The sequence below is a fragment of the Phocoena phocoena genome, chromosome 2, assembly GCF_963924675.1.
Source record: "Phocoena phocoena chromosome 2, mPhoPho1.1, whole genome shotgun sequence".
Taxonomy (NCBI): Eukaryota; Metazoa; Chordata; class Mammalia; order Artiodactyla; family Phocoenidae; genus Phocoena; species Phocoena phocoena.
The window spans coordinates 140,658,891-140,681,230 of NC_089220.1; the positions used below are offsets into that span (position 1 = coordinate 140,658,891).

At 43.1% G+C, this 22,340-nt stretch overlaps 1 protein-coding gene across 2 annotated transcripts in view; it reads left to right on the plus strand.

Annotated features, from left to right (window-relative positions):
* PDE8A (phosphodiesterase 8A) overlaps positions 1-22,340 on the plus strand; it is a 100,869-nt gene that overhangs the window by 35,177 nt on the left and 43,352 nt on the right. Inside the window, exons 4-9 of one of the 2 annotated variants that reach the window (XM_065872234.1) lie at positions 1,105-1,161; positions 1,855-1,909; positions 10,035-10,123; positions 14,108-14,186; positions 15,828-15,965; positions 21,318-21,406. In XM_065872234.1, the coding sequence (XP_065728306.1) occupies positions 1,105-1,161; positions 1,855-1,909; positions 10,035-10,123; positions 14,108-14,186; positions 15,828-15,965; positions 21,318-21,406 (507 nt within the window). The remainder of the gene's footprint in view (positions 1-1,104; positions 1,162-1,854; positions 1,910-10,034; positions 10,124-14,107; positions 14,187-15,827; positions 15,966-21,317; positions 21,407-22,340) is intronic. The other variant, XM_065872235.1, reaches the window with a different exon arrangement.

Consider the following 22,340-nt stretch of genomic DNA (forward strand, 5'->3'; position numbering starts at 1 on the left):
GAAAATAGTCACTCAAATCAGTTTCCGTGTTTAGTGATTCAGAAGTGACACAAGTGATTCTTGAACCAGCAGAACTGAAGTAAGGCAGTAAGTCTGGGCTACTCTCTGTCTCATCCCGGACACATTGTCCAGGGGCCAGCGTGCTTCTGACTTGGCTGGGGCAGTCTGGATCCAGTCCTCTCCATCTCCTACGTCTGAAGTCACCCTCCGGTGTGAGTCCTCTTCCTTCCAGGCCAGGGGCCGAGTTCCTCCCTCTTCCTGTGGCCTGGCTCTTCTTCTCCGGATAGGCCTGCTTTCTTCCCCAGGGTAGGATGGGTCAAAGCCATTGCATATCTTCAGTGGAGCAACTTTTCCTCCTGCTCCTGTCACATTTATCTCTGCCCTCTCTCACCTTTTGGCTGGATTTTCATTCCCTGTGACTTTCTGGGAAGCTGCTTCTCTGGAAGGTTAAATTCAGTCCCTGCGGGCAGACTCATACTCCTTGGGTCATTTAAGTGGAGCAGTGTCTTCTACTTTTCTCAGCCAGTCTTCCATTCTTAATTTTTCCTGTCACGTGTTGATTCTCCTCTTTCTGACTGATAAGAATATCTTGAATTTCCAGGTTTTGAGTATTTATTGTTACTGTTTTTGCCTGCATTCTACTTGGGAACCCTTCTTTGCACTGCTTAGAATACAGTGGAGAGCTGACCCTTGGGCTTCTTCACCCCCACTGGAATGGTCGCCATCAGCTAGTGGTAATATACATAAACTTGCATTTTCCTTTGGTAGGAAGAAAGGAGTAACCCCTTTCATGTAAGCCCCAGGTAGGGAAAATTTTCCGCCCGAAACAGCTTAGGTTAACAAAGAGCAGAACAAGTAGAAGGCACATCATTTGCACTATCTTCACCCTCCATAATTGTTAGGGTTACCATAGGCCACTGGTTAGGAGTTTGTCCTCCAAAGAGAGAAAGATCAAGTAGCTAAGAAGGTGACTCCAGCGTATGAAGGGATCTTTTGCTCTCCCTTCTCCCTCTCCCCCAACTTTAATTGGTCTACCAAAATCGTTTAGGTATATTTAGTTTTTAAAGAATTGCTTTAAATTTATTTTAAAACATTTTTTTAAAGGTCTATCAGATCATCAGAACTCTCAGAAAACACAGTTATTGTTGGTGTAGTACGCAGGTAAGATACTTCCTTCTTTCCTTCTTTTTTGATGTTGAAATTCAGGTGTCAGTGTAATGTTTGCTTTTAACAGAGGCCCAAATAACAGCTTGTGGGCCGTGACAGGCCTCACCTTTTTTAGTTGGGCCTTTTTTTTCTTTACTCTTTCTTATTTTCTTTCACTTTGGCAGTTAAATTCATGGCTGGAGTTTGTACTATCATACTAGGTTTTGTGATTTTGGACTGCCTTTCACTTTAGAAATAGGCAAACCACAAGAGAATTCCATTCCTAAAGTATGAATGTTTTCCAGGCGTATTTCCTAGGGACTTCACACTCCAAATATCTATGAAGATTTGAATTATACATAATTGGGGGAAATCTTATATTTCATTTTAAAATTGGAGGTAAGGAAAGAACAGAAGTAATTTAAGTTAAAATTTTTACGTATCAAATAGATATACAGTCACTCCTGTGTCCTGGCTGTTAGTGTAATCTCTGTATTTCAGGCATTAATACACACTGCCAAAAAGCCTAGTGTGAAACTAAAACAAAACTGTTTTCAACTGTATACGTTTGATTTGTATGTTAATCTAATTCATCTAAAAGGGCTCATTATGTGACAATTATAATATTATGTAAATTAACGAATAGTTAAAGATGTGAGATGTAATTGATAAAAACTGTCTCTAACCATTTACTATATTCTTTTGAAGGGCGGTTAGAGAAGAGTCATCTGTAATGTCCCTCATTGAGGCTGGCTTTACAAGGGTATGTACCCACTTTTTTGTTATACAAGTATAATTCAGCATGAGAAGGTATTTTATCTCAGTTTAGAGCCCAGCAATAGTTTTGAATTAATTTGAAGAAAAAAAATTGTCCTTATGCTGTGTTACAGTTTGGTTTAACTTTATAATCTGGTAATCTCATAATCCACAACACTTTGCTTTCTTAGTCTCTCAAAACTATGCCTGCTAAAGTCATCTAAACATATTAAAATCTCCTTTAATGGCTTACTCGTTAAAATTTATACCATAGGATGTGTTGTTATAATGCTTACATGTATACATGCAACTTTAAAGCCAGTTCAAGGATTCTGGAAGTAAGACCTCCCCAACATGGCTCCCTTTCTTTCCACCACTGGCTCCAGTCTGTTGGTTTCTCTTAAGCCAAAAAGCTTCTGAAGGCTTTGGTCAGCTGGTTGGCAGTGAGCCTTGGGAATCGTGATGGAGAGAGCTTATGTAAGGCTGATTGTTGGGCAGATTTGTAGCCCAAATTAATATTATCAATGAGGTAGTCCAGAAACCTCAAGCCTTGAACTTAGTTTAAAGTGATTCTGGGGCTTCCCTGATGGCACAGTGGTTAAGAATCCACCTGCCAATGCGGGGGACACGGGTTCGAGCCCTGGTCCGGGAAGATCCCACACGCCGCAGAGCAACTAAGCCCGTGCACCACAACTACTGAGCCTGCGCTCTAGAGCCCGTGAGCCACAACTACTGAGCCCGCGCTCCACAACTACTGAAGCCTGCATGCCTAGAGCCCGTGCTCTGCAGCAAGAGAAGCCACCGCAGTGAGAAGCCTGTGCACCGCAATGAAGAGTAGCCCCGCTCGCTGCAATTAGAGAAAAACCGACGTGCAGCAATGAAGACCCAACGCAGCCAAAAATAAAATAAAATAAATAAATGTATTAAAAAAATAATAAGGTGATTCTGGATGGTAGCACTCCCAGGTATTCGGAAGAAGCAAATTACAAATCCTTCCAGAGAAAGACACCTTCTTCTTTGGCCTCAGAGAATCTCTGCAAATAATCAGTCAGGGGCAGCAGGCAGCACTCAGCATTAACCAGTCCACCAGGAGACAAGGCATTGCAAGTGAGAAGTAGCGGGGGGAGAAAGACAGCAGGAACAGACCCTCACAGTCCTCAGAAATTAGAATGATCAGATATGAATTGTAAAACAATTATGCCTATTATATGTAAAGAAATAAAGACAAGACAAGCTTGGAAATATCTGCAAGGAATAAGAAAGTATAAAAAGTGACAGCACATTTTAGGTAGAACGTAATTGAATTTTGAGAAGTGTACATATAATAACTGAAAATTTGAAAACTTAATAGGTCAGAAGAAGTTATCCAGCATGTAGCACAAAGATAAAAAAAAATAGAAAATAAGTTAGGTTTAGAAATGTGGAGGGTAGACTGTACGGTTTAGCATATATATAACTGGAGTTCCAGAAGGACGGGAGAGAGAATGGGGCAGTGTATTTGAAGAGAATTCTCCAGAAATGATGGAAGACTTTAGTCCACAGATTCCAAAATTCCAAAGTAGAGTAAATAAAAAGGGAGGACACATCATAGTGAAAAAACAAAGAGAAGATCTTAAAATCAGGCAGAGAAAAAAGATTAACCTTCAGGGCTTCCCTGGTGGCGCAGTGGTTGAGAGTCCGCCTGCCGATGCAGGGGACACCGGTTCGTGCCCCTGTCCGGGAGGATCCCGCGTGCTGCGGAGCGGCTGGGCCCGTGAGCCATGGCTGCTGGGCCTGTGCGTCCGGTGCCTGTGCTCCGTGACGGGAGAGGCCACAACAGTGAGAGGCCCGCATACAGCAAAAAAAAAAAAAAAAAAAAAAAAGATTAACCTTCAAAAGAATAACAGACTAACAGCTAGCTTCTCAGCAGCAATAAACAGAAGATAGAAAACATTGGAATAATATTTTCAGTGTGATAAAAGAAAATAACTGCCAACCTAGATTGTTATACCAAGCCTAAATACTTTCAAAAATGAAGGTGTAATAAAGACTTTCAGAAATATGAAAATTGAGGCAGTTTGTAAGTAGCAGATTCTCACAAGGAAATTCGTAAGGAGGTACTTCAAACAGAAGCAAGGTAAATCCCAAGTGGGAGGCCTGAAAGGCAAGAAGGAATGAGGAACAAGAAAATGTGAATGTGGGGTCATTATAAACACATATTTACTGTATAAAACAGTAATAATGTCTCATCTGATTAGAGATTACGGTGAGAAAAGGACTGTAACCTGAGAGTCACACACCCAGCTAAGTTATTGTTTGTGCCCTTTAGGGCAAAAGAGATATTCCTTTTGGGGGATATACATAAAATTCAGAGATGTATTTCCCCAGTAGCCCTGTCTGAGGAAAATAATTGAGCAAGGACTTCAACCATAGAACAAATGAACTGGAACAGAAACTCTAAGATGAGGGAGAGAGCAGTAGAGAGAAGTGATGGGAGGTGAGCCTGCCCTGCGCACATGCTCCCCTGCTCCTCCCTCCTTCTTGAGCCCTCCTCCTTTCTGTGTCTGCCTGTGTACATACACAGGTACGGGTATGTGTGTGCAATATATATGTTTATATGTAATTATCATTACATAACATCCAATAATAGCTCAGTATTTAAATTCTAGGCTATCTGAACAAACCCTAGGTGTCTTCAAGGTTTGGGGGGAGGAAGTAGAGGTAAAAGGATTCTCGTGACCTCACCTAGCAGACAGGGAATGGGGGTGGGCAGTGAAAGTATTCTGAAGTTTGCTTCTTTATGGGAAATGTGCTGGTGGGAGATACTTTGTTCTGGAGGTAATTGGTATCTTGTTTTCAAATAATAGTAAAGAAATCTATGTCTGCTTTTGAGATCGGTGAAAAGGAAAGTAACCATTAATAGAGAAGTTTAAGTAAACTTCCAAATTAACAAAATATGGAATTTGCGGGAATTCCCTGGCGGTCCAGTGGTTAGGACTCCACGCTTTCAGTGCCGAGGGCCTGAGTTCAATCCCTGGTCAGGGAACCAAGATCCCGCAAGCTGCTCAGCGCGGCCAAAAAACAAACAAAAAAAAACATATGGAATTTATAGCAACTTGATCAAATTGGCAGATCCAAGGAAGGGGAAACAACAGTGTGAAAGCAATCATAAACACAAAGTAAGATAAGAGTAAAATCAAGTGCATGGGAATGGGCTGAATTCTCCCATTAAAGGATAAGCCATTAGATTGGGTTACAAAAGTACAATTATATGATGTTTATAAGACAGTTATAAAAGGAGCTTAATAGTAAAGAAACAAAGAGGTAGCAAATAAATGCAGACAAAAGGAATACAGGAATTCCAATATTAACATCAGATAAGGTGGAACTTAAGACCTTGTTTTATACACACATAATTTTATATAAAAATTTTAGATTATTATTATTACATAGTTTTTTGGTTCTCCCTTTTTGACACTCCCACAACATTCACACATATCAGTGCCTGTCCCCATTCCCTGACCTCCAGTAATCCATGTGAGCTAGTACGAGAAAAACCACATCAGCCAGTGTGAAGGTGAGCATTCCTTTAAGAATCCCAGGTTAGAAGTTGTGGATCACCTATAAGAATCGTTAGGTCATCCCTCCTTAAACTGCTTAGGGAAGCATTCACAAGACGCAAAAAACTTTCCCAGATAACTTTGAAGATCTTTATATTATTACTCTTAAGCTGCAGAACTGGCTATTTTTTTTTTTTTTTTTTTTTTTATGTGGTACGCGGGCCTCTCACTGTTGTGGCCTCTCCTGTTGCGGAGCACAGGCTCCAGACGCGCAGGCTCAGCGGCCATGGCTCACGGGCCCAGCCGCTCCGCGGCATGTGGGATCTTCCTGGACCGGGACACGAACCCGTGTCCCCTGCATCGGCAGGCGGACCCTCAACCACTGCGCCACCAGGGAAGCCCAGAACTGGCTATTCTTAACAAAGACCTTCGATGCTTCCACTTTGCAGTGAAACTTGTGGGATAGATTATTCATCTTGCCTTGGGTTGTTTGCTTACCTACAGCCACCAGCAGTCATTAAGCTTTTTATTTGTACGAGGTCATAGATGCAGTGTTGGAAATTGTGTGTTTGAAATTCTGCACAAGGAAGTCCATCAGCACAGCTTCGTGGACTGGGAAGCGTGTCCTGGTAGAAAGTCTAGTTAACCATGGACTTTGTATTTTCCTAGTATAATTGAGTTATCATGAAACTAATTTGAAAATTCAAAAGTAACCGACATACACACTTTGCCTGCCCTCTCACCCGTACAACTTAATCAAGGTGTCCCCCTGAAGCGTTTGCTGGGAACCACGGTTAAGTGCATGTCTCTGCGAAAACACTCCCATGCAAAAAACACAAAGGGTTTAATTTAAAGTAGTCATTTTAGAGGTCTGTGGCTTAGGAAGTATGGAGATAGCAGCAGCCTCACCACTTTATAAGTGACGAATCCAAGTCAGTGACCAGTCCTCAGAGACTACGCGTGCTAACTCTTCTCATGCTGAGTCCTGTGCCCTCAGGTAACAAAAGGATAGTGAGGTGACAGAGGGCACGGAGACAGAGCAGAGCATCCAGACCTGGAGGGAAGGTGATTCTCCAGAGTCTCATGGCTGGGAGGTAGTGGGGCCCATGCTTGAACCCGGCCCTGGACCTGAAAGTCATCACCACAGTGAGAACTCTGGGATTCAGGGCGCAGTCAGCTATTCTGTGGATTGGCTATAGTTCAGGAGTTCAGGATGGATGGATGGAGACCTACTTGCCTCCTCAGTTGGACTTGGCAACTGAGCTTTTGCTGACTAAAATCTCGAAGGTTAGGGTTTGGTATCTCTCAACACTGGTTGTGCGTTAGAACCCCCTGAAGGGCTTCCCTGGAGACCCTGTTTCAGTTGGTGTGGGGAGGAGCCTGCACGTTCGTATTATTTTTTAAGATTGCAGGGAATTCTAATATGCAGCCAAGGGCTGAGAACCACTGGGTGGGGCCCAGCAAGGTGGGTGTGGTATGCTCTGGAGAAAGCTCCAGTTGTCTCAGGAGTCTGCAGGACTTGTGGCCCCGGCCCCTCTTGTGGGATGGGTTGAGGAGGGGAGACCAGCTGCTGTTCAAGCAGAGGGAATAGCAGCCTGATGCCTGAAGATCCCTGGACCTGCTGCCCTTCTCCACCCTCCATGCCCTGTGGAATCCTTGGGACATGAATGAAAGGTGGAGAAGGGCAGGAAAGACAGGATATTTAGATACACAGAACAAAGCAGAGGTAGTGAGGGGGAGGGGCAGATAGCAGGAGCAAGATGCTGTACTTTTAGTCACATGTGCTTGTTTTTTAGCCATGATGTCCACCTTTGGGGTAAAAAAGTTAGGATATGTACATTCACACCCAGTGAAAACTCTGGTTGCATGCATGGGAGGCCATGACACATAATACACATGGCTCCGTGTCCCAAGATGTCGCCTGCAGAGCAGGTGAAGCCAGGCAAGTGCGTGGACAGCTGGAGACACCTGTCCATCTCAAGTCCCCCACCCCTTGTCTACTGGAGTGGCACAAGCACTATACCCAGAAATCTCTCCTCCCTATTCCTGCCTGGTCCGCAGTGGGCGCCTCTGCAGGTGGGCAGTGTTCCTGGATGTGCCTGAGGGGTCATGGCTGACTGAGGAGGGAGCGGCAGGGCCAGCACTCTCCTCCCCTCTCAGCAGCGGGGAGCTGGTAGGCATGTCACCTCTCTCAGACTTCTGTGGGTAAGAAGGGCTGTGTTTGGCCTGCAGGCCCGGGAACCATCATGCCCATGGCCAGCAGGCCTTGCCTTCCCTCCCAGGGGACGGCAGTCACTGTGCTTTATGTTTGTGCAACAGTTTACAGATGGTGGTCTGTGGTGGAGCAGGGTGTCTTGTTTTGCAGGTGAGGAAGCAGGCTCAGGAAGGTTAAGGGCCTCATGGAGAATCATACAGCTTTTAAGGCATGAACTTAGGGCTGGATTTTTAGGTTTCTTGACACAAAGACAAGACCCTGAGCACTGTTCAAACAGGGATCTCTGCCCTCACTGGCAGTAGAAGGAGCTCCACAAGGGGCCCTGTGCCCTAGATTGGTCCGGCTTTGGCTTGTTGATAGTGGCCTGCAGATGCCCTGCCTCTTAGCCTCAGCTTCCTCCTCGGTCAGAGAGAGTTTTATCCGTGTATTGAGCAGGTGAAAGCAAGAGCTGTTCACAGAAATAGGGGTGAGTAAATGTTCACAAATATTTTTTTACATCTGAATGTAACTACGTGACAGAACGTAGCAACCTGTAAGATGTCTTCATGAAATACATAATTTGGTGGTGCTCAGGCTTCCCATTCCCATGTAAATTTGCTTTGTTGAGATGTTTCCATTATGTAAAGGTTATTATACAAAACAGTTACTGTCCACAGCAATAAGAGAGACTGGGCAAAGCCATGGCTCTGCCAGTACCTCTGCCGTGGAGGGTAATCCTTTGTCAGCTTAGTTGAGCTGCTGTTTGAAGTGACTGTAGGAGAATGTTGCCTCAGTGCGAGTTACCTCTGTGAAACTCAGCTGCAAAGAGATGTGCAAGCATATTTTTGCTTACTATGAGCTTGTACAACTCGAAAGAGGACAACATATTGCTCTTGAATAAGCGAATAGACTCTGAAAGTTAATGTAGATAGGACTTTAGTTAATAAATTTCCTCCTCCTGTATATTCTAGGCTCTGCTAGTAACATGTAGACATCAAAAATCCTCTTACTTCAAGGCAGTGAAAGAAAAGCATTCTTAAGCGCTCTTTTTTTTCCTTGAACTTTTTTTTAGTGGAATTAAATATTGTGTTAGTTTCAGGTGTACAGCAAAGTGATTCAGTCATATATATATACAAATATACATATGTGTATGTATATACATATTTATACTTTTTCAGATTCTTTTCCAATTAAGGTTATTACAAGATATTGAATATAGTTTCCTGTGGTATACAGTAGGACCTTGTTGTTTACCTGTTTTACATACAGTAGTGTATATCTGTTAATCCCAAACTCCTAATTTATCCCTCTCCCCATCCTTTCCCCTTTGGTAACCATAAGTGTGTTTTCTATGTCTGTCAGTCTATTTCTGTTTTGTAAATAAGTTCATTTGTATTTTTTTTTAGATTCCCACATATAGGTGATATCATATGATATTTGCCTTTCTCTGTCTGACTTACTTCACTTGGTATGATAATCTCTAGATCCATTCATGTTGCTGCAAATGGCATTATTTCATTCTTTTTTATGGCTGAGTAATATTCCATTGTACATACTGTACATATATAAACACACACATACACACACACACACCACATCTTTATGCATTCCTCTGTCGATGGACTATTAGGAGGTTGCTTCCATGTCTTGGCTATTGTAAATAGTACTGCTATGAACGTTGGGGTGCATGTATCTTTTTGAATTATAGTTTTCCCTGGATATATGCCCAGGAATGGAGGCCTATCTTTTTCTAATTCCATTTATTTACTACTTTATTGAGATACTATTCATATACCATGTAATTCAGCTATTTATTTTAAACTTGATGTAATATTTTTATAAAAATGTAAAATAATTATAATGCAATTTTCCATTTCCTCATTTTACTTGACAGTGTGTCTTGTACATCATTCCATATAAGTGCATGTAATAGCTGCATGCTGTTCCATTAAATGGTTATACTATCGTATACTATAGTTTTTTTAATTAATTTATTTTAAAAATTATTTTATTTTTTTCTCTTTCCAGCAAATACCTTGCCCTTTCTGCCCTTCTTTCCCTTCCTTCCTTCCTCCCTCTCTCCCTCCCCCCTTCCTTCCTTCTTTCTGCCTTTTTTTCTCTTTATTGAGGTATAGTTGATCGATTCAGCCACTTAAAGTGTACAACTCAGTGGTTTCTTAATATATTCTCAGATATGTGCAAGCACTATTTTTTAAAAGCTAATTTGGTACCCATAAGTTTTTATCTCTCATTTCCTGTTCATCATGAAAGATAAATTATTTTTTAGATTTCAGGTACCAAGTTGAGAAGCCTGTTGGAAAGAATTATTTTTTATATATGTATTTAATCATTTAAAGGTGCACATTCGTTTATCCACAAAATCCCCTTTCTGTTTGTAGAGGTATGTAGAAAACCCCAGCGCCATGGCCTGTTACAATGAACTGCTCCAGATGGAGTTTGGATTGGTGCACCCACAGCTGAAACTCAGGTAATTCTGCTGCTTCTGGTAAGCTGACCATACCACACAGAGCATTGTTGCAAGTGAGGACTTTGGTTGTGGGCGGCTATATTTTGGCTGTAACTGACCTCCTGCTAAAATGGGATGGGGTGGTGGGAAGGCATCTCTCCTCACAAAATGCTTTCGGAGTCTGCCTGGATGTCTAATAGGTGGTCATGTTAGTGATTGGAGACTCAGCATTTAGAGATGGGGCTCCAGTGGGGACTTCCCTGGCAGTCCAGTGGTTAAAACTTGACGCTGTCACTGCCGGGGCCCTGGGTTTGATCCCTCGTCGGGGAGGATAACACAAGCCACATGGCGTGGCCAGAAAAAGAAAGAAAAAGATGGGGCACCAAAATAATAGCAAATGAAAAAGCAGGATGCGAAAGTATATATACTGAATTATCTGTTTTGTTTTTTAATTAAAAAATTACTTTTAATATATACATACACCCAACCCATTAACATTATTATCTCTGGTAGGTGACATGTTTTCTTCTCTACAATAAGCATTTTGTAATTTGCTCTTGCTCAGCATTTTTTTGTTTTTTTTTTTTTAAACTGATGAGTGGAAACCTAGTTCTTTGTAGAGTGAGAAAAGCAGAAAAATTAGTAAAGTTATATGAAGTTGACAGAAGTGAAAAAAATGTCAGTATCTCTGTATCATCCTAGGTCTCTTCCTTGGGTGGTCTACTATTCTTTAACATTTCCTTTACCAGGATCAAAGAGAGAATGAAATCATTCTGTTTGTATGTGCCCAAGGCAGAGATAAGGGGATTAGAATTTGGGGTATTAACGTTGGTAGGGACCAGCCCAGGGTATCACATGCAGAGAAGAAAATACTTCATAGACAAAATGAAATGAAGTGCGAGGTAGCAAAGAAGTGCTGCTGAGCAGAGATGTTTCAGGGCTAGTGAGGTCTACAAAAGAGCTCCTTTTTATTGCCAGAGTTTTTAGGGAAACTTGAGATGGATGGTTGGCCTTGGGCCTGCCTCCTCCTCATTCCTGGGTCTTCCGCAGCCTGGCTGCAGCACTCCCACAGTGAGCTGGGCTGCTGCCCTCTCTGAGAGGAGAGCGGAACTGTGGAGCAGGAGGTGGTTACAGCTTATTTCATCAAATCACGAATCACGATGCAAAAACCGAGACCCAGGGAGGTTAACTGACTTACATCCAAGATCTCGCACACAGCACGTGGCAAAGGTAGTCCTTTAGGTTGTAACCCCCATTTTCAAAACTGCACTCATGGTCTCTCCTCATGCTCTACTTTGTTCTCTGTGTGCCAGCTGACAGCCAGAGGGAGATGTCCACTATGAAGGGAGATATGAAAATATTGATAATGAAGGGAAGGGGTAAATGTGGGGCTAGAGAATTGGGAGCAATAGAGAAAGACTTGTTCTGAGAGATATTAAAATGCACTAAAAAGCTATAACAAGCATCTTTGTGTTACTGCTAGATCAGTAGACTAGAATGTAAAGTCTAGAAATAGACGTGCATGTATTTAAGAGTTTAAGAATTAGGAACATAAGTATATGTGTTCAACATGGCAATTTAAATCCACACAGGAAAGGGTGGATTTTTCAGTGAATAGAATTGTGACAACTTATTAACTGGAAAGAAAATTAAGTTATATCCCGATCTCACACCCAGTCCCAAAATAAATTCCAGTGTGCATAATGTTAAAAAGTATGGCCACATAAGTACTAAAAATGTAAGTGAGCATATGTATTTGGATAATGAAGTCTTTTTAAACTCAGCATGGTGTGAAAGCCAGATTTTATAAAGGAAGAGAATCAGATTAGACAACATAAAAATGTTAAGCTCATCTCAGTAAGTATGCCTTAAATAATGTTAAAAATTTAGACAAATAACAAACTGGGAAAAATACATTCTTAACATACAGGACAGATAGGTTAATATCCTGAATACGTAAAGAGCTTTGATGAATCAGGTTAAAAATGGAAACACCCAGTAGAAAAAATTTAAAAGGACATGTTGTGAACAAGCAGTTTGTAGGAGACATTAATGGCCAATAAACATGAAAAAAATGTTCAGCTTCACTAGTAACCAAAGAAATGAAAATGATATACCATTTTATATTTACCAGATCTGCAAAAATTAAAAAAGTGATAAAACCCAGTAGGGCTTCTCACAGATATATCTCCTCCAAGCTTGTTATATCAGAGGTGGGAACTTACTTCTCGTTGTTTTTTGGTTCTTGTTTTTTTAAATAACAGGTTTATTGAGGTAATTCACTTGATTTTTATATGCCAAGAAAGAAAAGCTAATTTTTATTGGCTAAAGCTGCTTTGTCTTATTTAGCTAGACAGTTTAGTAATACCAGGAATAAAGTAAAAGCATTGTAATTATTGGTTTTATAAATGTAATCTCTGCACTTTATGAACAAGTAGACAGTTGCTTTCTCTTTTTCATCTTCTGAGGCATATACAAGAAAAAAACTGAAAGCATTCCCCAGTCATGGGGAATTTGTTTGACTAAATTATGGTATAATTTTACAATAGAATATTATATAGTTATTAAGAGTGATGATGAGGAACTAATTATTGATATGGAAAGATATTAATGTATATGGTTCAGTGGTACAAGCAGATGATGAAACTGTAGAGTATGATCCTATTTTTATAAGTATATGTATTACATGTATATTTACACAAGAAATTGCCTAGAATACCAGTTGATATGCGTAGGTGTTGGGATTTCAGATGATTTAATCTCACTTATTTTTAAACAGATTTATCGAGATAAAATTGACATTCTATACAATTCACCTATTTAAAGTACACAGTTCAATGGCTTTTAATGTATTGTGCAACCATTGCCACAATTTTAGAACATTTTCATTACCCCCAGCCCTAGATAACCACTAATCTAACTTCTCTCTATACATAGATTTGCCTCTTCTGGACATTTCATATAAATAGAATCATACAATATGTGGTCCTTTTAACTCAGCATAATGTTTTTCAAGGTTCATCCATATTTTGGCATGCATCAGGGCTTTATTTCTTTTTATATCTGCATAGTATTCCATTGTATGGATATACCACATTTTATTCATCCATTCATCAGTTGATGGACTTTAGGGTTGTTTCCACCTGTGGGCTATAAGTTTTTGTGTGGATGTATGTTTTCATTTCTGTAGGGTATCTACCTAGGAGTAAAATTGCTAGGCCATATGGTAACTCTATGTTTAACAGCCTGAGGAACTGCCAGACTGTTTTCCAAAGCAGCTAGCTGCACCATTTTACACTCCCACCAGCAGTGTATGAGGGTTCCTCACCAACACTTGTTTTTATCTCTATTTTTGATTGTAGATAGCCTAGTGGGTATGATGTAGTATCTCATTTATTATTATTTTCTAATTTTTTAAAAATAAACCTTTAGTTACCTGTGCAATTTAAAAATGTTTTCAAACACTGAGGACAAGGGAGAATGCTGGCAATGTAAGGCTAAGTGGAAGCAGAAAACAAAGCTCATGATCCCGATGATCCCAGTTTTGTGAAAAGGATTTGTTGGAAGTGACAATAGCTACAGGTGATGGGCCGCCTCCTTTCCACCCGGCTTCGTGTGGGCTTCTTGACTCCATTTTCTCATTGAGTCCTCACGAGGACCCTTCAGATGGTGAGAAGGCAGAGACCCAGGGAGGTTCAGTCATGTCCCACAGCCAGCGAAGGGCTGTGACCTGACCCTGGGGTGTGTTCCACCGGGTCCACTTGTCCTTAGAATGAAGGAAAGGCACCAAATTGTGCATAGTCATGATCCCAAGTACTGAGGTGGCAGGAAGCGCTTATTTCTTCCTTATGCTTTTTAGTATTTCCCCCTACTTTTTCTTGAGTTAGCGTTAGTTACCTTTATAATCAAAGAACACATTTAAGTAAATTAATGTAATATTCCAAGATTGTATTACATTTTATAATATTTACATTAAGCAGTCCTTTTTCTTTTCCACCCATAAAGGGCTTGTAACTCAATGTTCACTGCATTAGAGAAAAGTCAAGAAGCAATTGAAATTACAAGTGAAGACCACATTGTACAGGTTTGTTGTTTTGGAAGCTTGTCCTGCTGAATTTCTGGTTTGTTTGCATTTTTAAGATTGAACCCCTTCAGTATGTTTTTTTTTTTTTTCCCTCTCTTTGAAGTTCAAGGGACCAGTTTTTCCTTAGAGGATTATGAGAACAAAATCTATAAAATATATAATTTAAAATAAGTTCCCTATAGGTAAGAAAAGGTTCCAATAATTGCTTAATGTGCTAGAAAATATTCTGTAAATGCAATTAGCATTTATTATTTCTCACTTTTTTGCATATTTATTTACTTAGCAAGGAGGGACTTTTATCCAGAGGATTGTTTCTGGAGCGGAGTCGGGTAGAGAGAGACTGTTGCAGCAAGGAGAGGCTCTGCCCATAAGGGCTGCACGCTCTGACCTTTCTTACTGTTTTTGAAGATAGTTTACACCTATAGAAATTTACTAGAAGCTACTCAAATTTTCAAAAATAAACTAGCAATTACTTCACAAATTATCCATTATTAGAAAAGTGGCTTCATTTAAGTGACTGAAGATAACATGGCTTTCAGATAACAGCAGACAGGTAACATGTATTTTCATATAACAGCGAAAGAGGGAGTTGTGCCAGAGGAGTGCCTTTTGTCTGAGAATGAGCCCCACTTTGATTTTAGTTCTGAGCACTCCAGTGCCTCACTTTCATCGAACTAGTGACTTTCTTGGTAAAGAGTTGATGATGTTAGCATTCAGGATGGTGCCCTGACAGGCGACATGGGCCGGTGGTTGAGGGCACAGGCTTGGTATCAGTCAGGCCTGGCTTCCAATCAGCCTCGGCCCCTTCCTAGCTGGGCATCTTCGGGCAGGTGACTTAATCTGTCTGAATTTGCTGTCTCATTTGTACAAATGGGAATAATGTTAACGCTAACAACGACTTACCTTTTGTAAGGATGTTCTGAGGATTAAATGAGTTACTGTGTGTGAAGTGCTTTTACTACAGTGCCTAGCAAGGAAAACAAACCTTAAACAGTATGATTATTGTTTTATCATCGTCATTATTTGTTATTCCTATCAGCACATGCACAGCTTTCCCATACATTTTCTTCTAGTCTTACAGCCCTATTTGAAATTTAACCTTAAAGCCTTGCATTTGTAAACACTTTCTAGTTCACAGCCTGCTTTCCAAACTCATTATTCATTTGCATCATATGAGAGAGGCGAAATAAGTGTTTCATTCCCATTAAACAGATGTGCAGACTGAGCCTTGGAGGGGTTAAGTGACTTGTGGGAGTAGACCCTGGGTTTTCAGACTCCCAGTCTGGTGCTTTCTTCCACTGTATCATAATCTCAACAGCCCTTTTGTAGCAGCCCTGGGTCTGTCTCCATGCAGCTTCTTTCCTCTGCTGGTGTTTAAGTGGAGTGGGCCTGCTGCCCTCCCTGCAGCCTCAGGAGAACAAGGCAGCAAGCCCAGCCCGGTGTCATCGGAGCAGAGGCTTCTCCAGACTCCAAGGATTTTCTGGGGCTGTGCTCTTGTGGCTTTAGAACCGTCGTAGTGAGCGCCAGGCTCCTGGGCTTTCTGAGGGAAAAATATGATGGTTTAGGTTGAACATCTTTGATTGTCCTCTTTTCAAAATTTCCTTTAATTCACACGATGTTTTTTCCTTTGTCTCCCCCCAGTATGCAAATCCAGCATTTGAAACAACAATGGGCTATGAGTCAGGTGAATTAATAGGGAAGGATTTAGCAGAAGTGCCTGTAAATGAAAAAAAGGCTGATTTGCTCGAGACTATAAATTCATGCATCAGGATAGGCAAGGTAAGTAAGAGGTCACTACCCTTGTTACTCTCACATGACAAAGAGGGAAGGAGGGAGACCTAGCGCTCACTGAGCACTGCTAGAGCCAGGTGATCTCAGTCTCACTCTTCCCAGAAGCCTGGGGAAGTGTAGGTAGTGTTAGCTCTGTTATGCCTATTTTGCAGATGAGGAAATTGAGGCCAAGAAAGTATATAAAACCTGATCAGCCAATAAGAGTAACTTTGACACTTAACATCATTGTTTTCATTTTTGTAATATGTGAGTTAAGTTGATCTTTCTAATAATTGATCTTCTAAGTGGTAGCTGTTGGCAGATGGTCTGGGTAAAGGATTGCCAGTGAGTTAACACATTCTCAGAACACATTGGAGCCCATCAGTTCTCTGAGCCTCGTTCATTCATTTGGCATTTTTTTGAATGCCAGGTGTGCTAGGTTCTGGTATAGAAAGAAGGGCAAAACAAAAATCCCTTAGGGAACTCATTCCAGGGTGCAAAACAGACAGATAAAAGTAGTCATTGCATTGTGATGTGAGAAGTTACAGCACCCTGGTGCTGAAGGGGTAGACAAAGCAAGGCGGGTTCAGTCTGAAAGGTTATTTCTCTCTCTGAACTGTGGCTTCTGACAGCACCTCACTGTTATATTAGGTTTTAAAATACGATGAGAAGGAAAAGGCTACTGCTTTCCATAGTCATTCTTAGGCTTTTCTGCTGGGCTCTTTTTAACTTTTAGAAGTTGGGACTGTGAATCTGATTATTCAGAACGTTTGAAAAATTGGTGACCTGCTTTCTTGCTGGCTATCTGGAGGCCCTGTGGAAGTGATGCCCTTTCTCTGTGGCATTTGGCCCGTGCCTATCCCTTAGCACACAAGGGCAGTCTGCCAGAGGGGGCAGAAGGGCTATGCAAAGCTTATACCCCCACTTGGCTTGGGCCCCTCGAAGACACCGTGAGTGGGCTGGTGTCCTTTGCTTTCCCCCGGCTCTGAGCACACGAGATGGCTTTGCAGTGAGAACAGGGAAAGAACAGGCCAGCGGCAGGGCCCGGTAATGCACTCTCAGGGGAATCACACAAATGGGCGCTGCTTGAATCCTATTTTGCCTTCAGCTTTTCTGTCAGGATGATGATTTTCTTGCTAGAGAGAGTGGCAGGTCCTCTGGATAGAGAAATGAAGGCTGAGATGAATGAAGAGACAGACCCTTAGGTGTTCAGGCCCACCAGTGTTCCCTGCCTGGGCTGAGAGGGGCGTCCTCGGAAGGCAGCTCCAGAACGGCAGCCATTCCAGACCCCCACAGCATTTGAGGGGCTTTATCATGGCCTCCCCAGTCCTGGCGGTTTGGTCCAGTGCTGCCACTGGGTCAGCCAGCAGTTCTGCTGTGAGGTTCAGCAGGGTGTGAAACAGATGGTGGCTCTCATGCTCCTTGAGCTGGCAGCTGCCCTTGCAGTGAGGAGAGCAAGTTGAGATGGGGGTGGGGGCACCCAGTGGATTAGCTGTAGGCCCTGGGATTCACCCAGATCCCTGTGAGCAGCGTGTTGCCTCCTGAGGTATGCTGTTGGGCACCAGGTGCAAAGGGCCTCGACAGCCGGACACCTGTTCTCTAAAGTCTGTATTTGCTATGAGCAGAGAATAGGAAAGGTTATCGCGTTGTCAACCTCTGTACTGCTTTATTTCAAAAAGAAACCAGGTGGGGATATATGTATATGTATAGCTGATTCACTTTGTTATACAGCAGAAACTAACACACCCTTGTAAAGCATTTATACTCCAATAAAGATGTTTAAAAAAAAAAAAGAAAAGAAAAGGAACCCAGGGCATTTGTTTTGCATGATTGCAAGTTCTTGGGGAGAGTGCAAAAGCTGCTGTTTGTCCTTTGTTGGTACCCTGCTGGTTCACGGGCAACACCGCAGCAGGACAGACCACTTAGCTGGGCAATTTTTTGAGTAGAAAGATATATGGCCTTTCTAATCAAGTCTCCCTCGGGAGAAGAAGGGCTTGTTGAGAATCAGCCAGCCCTTGGCAAACAATGGTACCATGGTCAGTGGAGAGAGTTCAGACATGTGCTGGGAACCAGGATGGAGCCTTTGGAAGTGGTCAGATGACCGGGAGGGGCTTTGGAATGTCAGATTCTAGGTGTCCAACCAGTTGGATATTCTTGGGGGCAGAGGAGAAATTCTGATGATGTTCAAACAGAGAACACTGCGAACACCACTCTATAAACCTCCTCTGCCTGCTGTTCTCAGCCACTGGCTCCCCTTTCAGGTAAAACTGATACTATGAGGCACCTTGATTTTCAGTCCCGCACGCCTGCTTCCTTCCTCCCTTTATGTATCCTTCTTGGCTCTCCTCCTGTTTCTTTGTCCCCAGATCTTCTCTGTTGGGGCCCTAGAACCCCTGGCCTCCTATCTTCTCAGATACCTGAGCCTTATATTGCCTCTTCTCTTTTAGAAATTTTGCATTTTTTTCCCCTCAGAAACTGTCTTGCAGCTGCTGGAGGAATGTTGGCTGCTCGGCTGGCTGCCTCTGATAATGATGTGTAGTCGCAGAGCCCTTTAGCTCTTCACACCTTTTACCTTCCCCAGCTCCTGGGAAGCCAGGAGCGAGCCTTCCTCCCTCGCCGCCTCCCCTCTTCTCCCACTTTTCCCCCATCTCTTTCCTCCCAGGTTTACCAGGGCTCTTTGTCCCCTGCTGGTTCCTCAGAAAGCTCCCTTTGTTGTTGAGCATCTTTCCTGCTCTGCGTAGATATCTCCCACCTTCCCAGTTTTAGCCCCAGCGTCTTTTCCAAGATCTGTTTCAACATCCTGCTGTCATTTTGGTATCACCTTGTAAAACGGTGATTTCCTCTCATCCCCCATTAACAAAAAGCCCGATCCCCCTCCACCTCATCTGTCTACTGCTCGTTGACCGTCCACACAGTTGCCTGGACTTTGATTCCTGGAATGGTTTTGGTTTCTCCCTACCCTTTAGCCCCCTCCATCAAATCCATCACCAGGGCTTGATGTCTGTTAAACCCCTGCCTTTGAGGGTCCACTGCCTGGGCCTGACCGTGTTCAGGGCCCTCTTCCCACACCCTGAGACTGCGGTGGCTGAATGCGGTTAGGCCTCCCTGTCCCAGGACCCTCCACTTCTGGCCAGTCCACCCTACGCTACTGGAGATTAGTCTCACCAGATCACCACTTTGATCATGTCACTCCCTCTGTGTAGAGCTCAAGTCCCTTATCCTGGGTGCCAGGATTCTGTGATCTGACTTTGGCCTCACTTTTCCATTCAGTAAACAAAAGCCCCAAGTGTTCTTTGACTGTTTACCACCTGCCAGCACAATGCTAGCCCCTGGGATAGGACAGCTGGAAGATGATGATTTAATTCTTAAGCCAGTGGGCACACACCAAGAAGGAACTGTCTCAGTAGTCAGCGAAGTCCAGCTCAGTGCTGAGCTTGCCCCGGAGTAGAAGGGAGGTGCACGCCTCAGTGTAGTTCTGAGAGGAGCTCAGCCTGAGAGAGACAGACAGACACCTGTGTGAAACCAGACAGGCCACGTACTGGTCATTTGCCGTGTGTCAGGACTTGGCTAAGAGTTTATGTCTGTTACCAGATTTAATCTTCATAACAGCATTCTAGGTAGGACTTTACTATTTTTAGGAACTGAAACTTCGATTTTTGAGGTATTTTTGATAAGAAGTATGATCTGTGTTAAGTGAATATTTTTTGTTTCCATTGTTGACTGGAAGACTTACAGGCAACTCTGTTATCTAAGCAAAGTCATTGGCTAAGTTGTCCTCCATTAGCTGGACCATCCAGCGCTGGCTGACGTGGCTTCTTACACCTTGACTTGGGGTCCGGCAGCCACCCACTCTGTTCAGAAAGGATTGGAGGAGAAAATCCTGAGTATGTGTTTTGAAGTGCTGATTGATTGACTGAATCGGTCTCCCGTATTTTCCCTCTCTTTTTATGTAACAGCTCTGGTGAGAGATAATTCACATGCCATACACTCCATCCATTTAAAGTATACAGTTCAGTGGTGGTTGGTATGTTCACAGAGTTTTGCAAATATCACCTCAGTCAGCTTCCCGTATTTCTCTTGAGAGTGAGCTTCAGAAATAACTCTTAGACCTGTCTGCTGAAGCCTTCTCTGGTGGCTGCGTGGGGCTGTGGGCGTGGAGGACGGGCTCCAGATTCCTGCCCAGGGATCCCTGTCTAGTCCTTGCCCGATTTGGGCACAGGCCACTCTCCCCTCAGAACTGTAGTGAGGAAGGCCCACACCTCCCTTCTGCTCCAGGGCAAGTAAGCACCTACCTGGGCTCTTGGGCTGTTTTTTAATTTAGTCCTTTCTTGGCGCCCATTGTTTTCAGAAGGACGTCAGGAAGCCCCACTAACCATCCTTTGCTTCTGTCAGTATCCTGGTTTCTCTTGGATCCACTTTCCTAGAGGAGTCTGAAGATGAGATTTTACCATTAGCATTTGCATGCAGGTCACCACGCCCCAAGCATAGATTTCAGAATTGACTGTGTAAGAGTATGGACAGGAGACTTGAGCCAGGCTGCCATGGTGTTCCCCTTCCCACCTGGGTCAGCTTTAGCTCCTGTGGGACTCTGGAAGGTCTCGAAGGGTATGAAACACCCTGGGAGTTCAAGGTCCTACAGTGGGTTTTAGGGATTTTTCTAGCTTAAGGACCTTGGTGACTCTTGGAGAAATTCAGAACGTTTTAGGTGGTCGCAAAACCCAGCTCCGTCCCACACTTCTCTCCACCACCCTCAGAGTAGGGGAGCCATCTGTAGCCCCTGTTTGCTCACTGTGGTCATAGCCTGGGCATACCTGCTCTCCCATTGCAGTTCCATTCTGAAATGGCAGCTCTGGCTTTTAAGGTCTCACTTGGTTATTCTGCCTGAGCCCGGTCCTGGCTGTTACCTCATTATCCCCACCTTACCTGCAGAGGGTACACGACACAGAGGGTGGCCCCTTCTCTGCCCCAGTCTGAGACTCTCCCCCTCCCAAATGCAGGGGCAGAGGCCACACTTCCCCCCTCCACTGCGGCAGGTAGGAGTTGTGAGAGGAGGAACCTGGATGAGAAGAGTGTTCCTCATTCATGGGCCCAGGGCCTCTCTTGCCAGCAGAAAGCCACTGAAAACATATGGCCATTTAGACTGTGGTGATCTGGCTTTTGTTGTCAGTCTAGGGAGGAGATGGACTTGGGAGGTTGAGAAAGAATTGTCGGATTACCCAAAATTGCCTTTGGGGTTGGGATGATTTTATTATCCTAATAGCTTTAGTGGCCATGGTAAAGGAGTGGAAACCTGAGGTGGAAAATGCTCTTGGGTTTATGTTTTGAACACAATGTATAATGATGCCTACATTCCATTTATAGGAATGGCAAGGAATTTGCTCTGCCAAAGAGAAAAACGGAGATAATGTACAACAAAATGTGAAGATACTACCTGTCATCGGACAGGGAGGGTAAGTGGAAAAAAACGAGAACTTCAATCAACATATCATGTTCGGCTTATTGCAAAATGTGCTTTGAATACTTAAGTAAGTTGAGAACTGCATGCAGAAATTTATAAGAAAGACTTGTAACAAGGTCAGGTACCATCAAAGGATGGCCTTCCAGGGTGGCTTCCTCATGGTCACAGCCTGACCCTCCAGCTGGTGACCCGGAGCCGCCATACTCCGACAGTCTTAAGCTGTGTGAGCACATAAGAGACTAAAGTATTTAAATCTGAATGCCACTTTACTGAGCTGTGTGCTAAGAACACTCACTGGTGGACTCCCTGTGTTTAAAAGATTTTTATCTAATTTGATAGCCTATGTGTTATTTCTGCACAGAGCTATCAAATTAGATAAAAGTATTTTAAATACTGTCATTTAAGGAAACGCATATGAAGCAGATGTGACCACAGATTGGAAGGCAGTGTATATCAGGAGCCTGAAAATGTCATATGGTTTGTCTCAGAATCTATCTTAAATAATACGAACAGTGGAAAATTATGAACGTGAACTGTAGAATACCCAATGATAAAATACGCAACCATTAGAAATGATGATCATAGGAAATTAAATTATAGGGGAAAATGTTTTTGATAAATGCAAAAGTCAAGATGTAAAATCATACCTAGTGTACGCTCTCAGTCGTGAACATGAAAGAAGGACAAAAAGACCAGGAGGAGGTGTAGCGATGATGGTTGTAACAACTGCCGCTGTCCATGAGCCCTTCCCTCCCTGGGCAGGCTCTCAGTGCCTGGTAGGTGTCACTTCATTTCGTCCTGGCCACAGCCCCGTGATGTCGGCACTGTGACCGTCTCTGTTTGACAGACGAGGAGCCTGAGGCTTAGAGAGCTGAGGCTGGCCGAGAGTCCGGCCGCCGGCGCTCCGCGGAGCCGGGCCGCAGGCC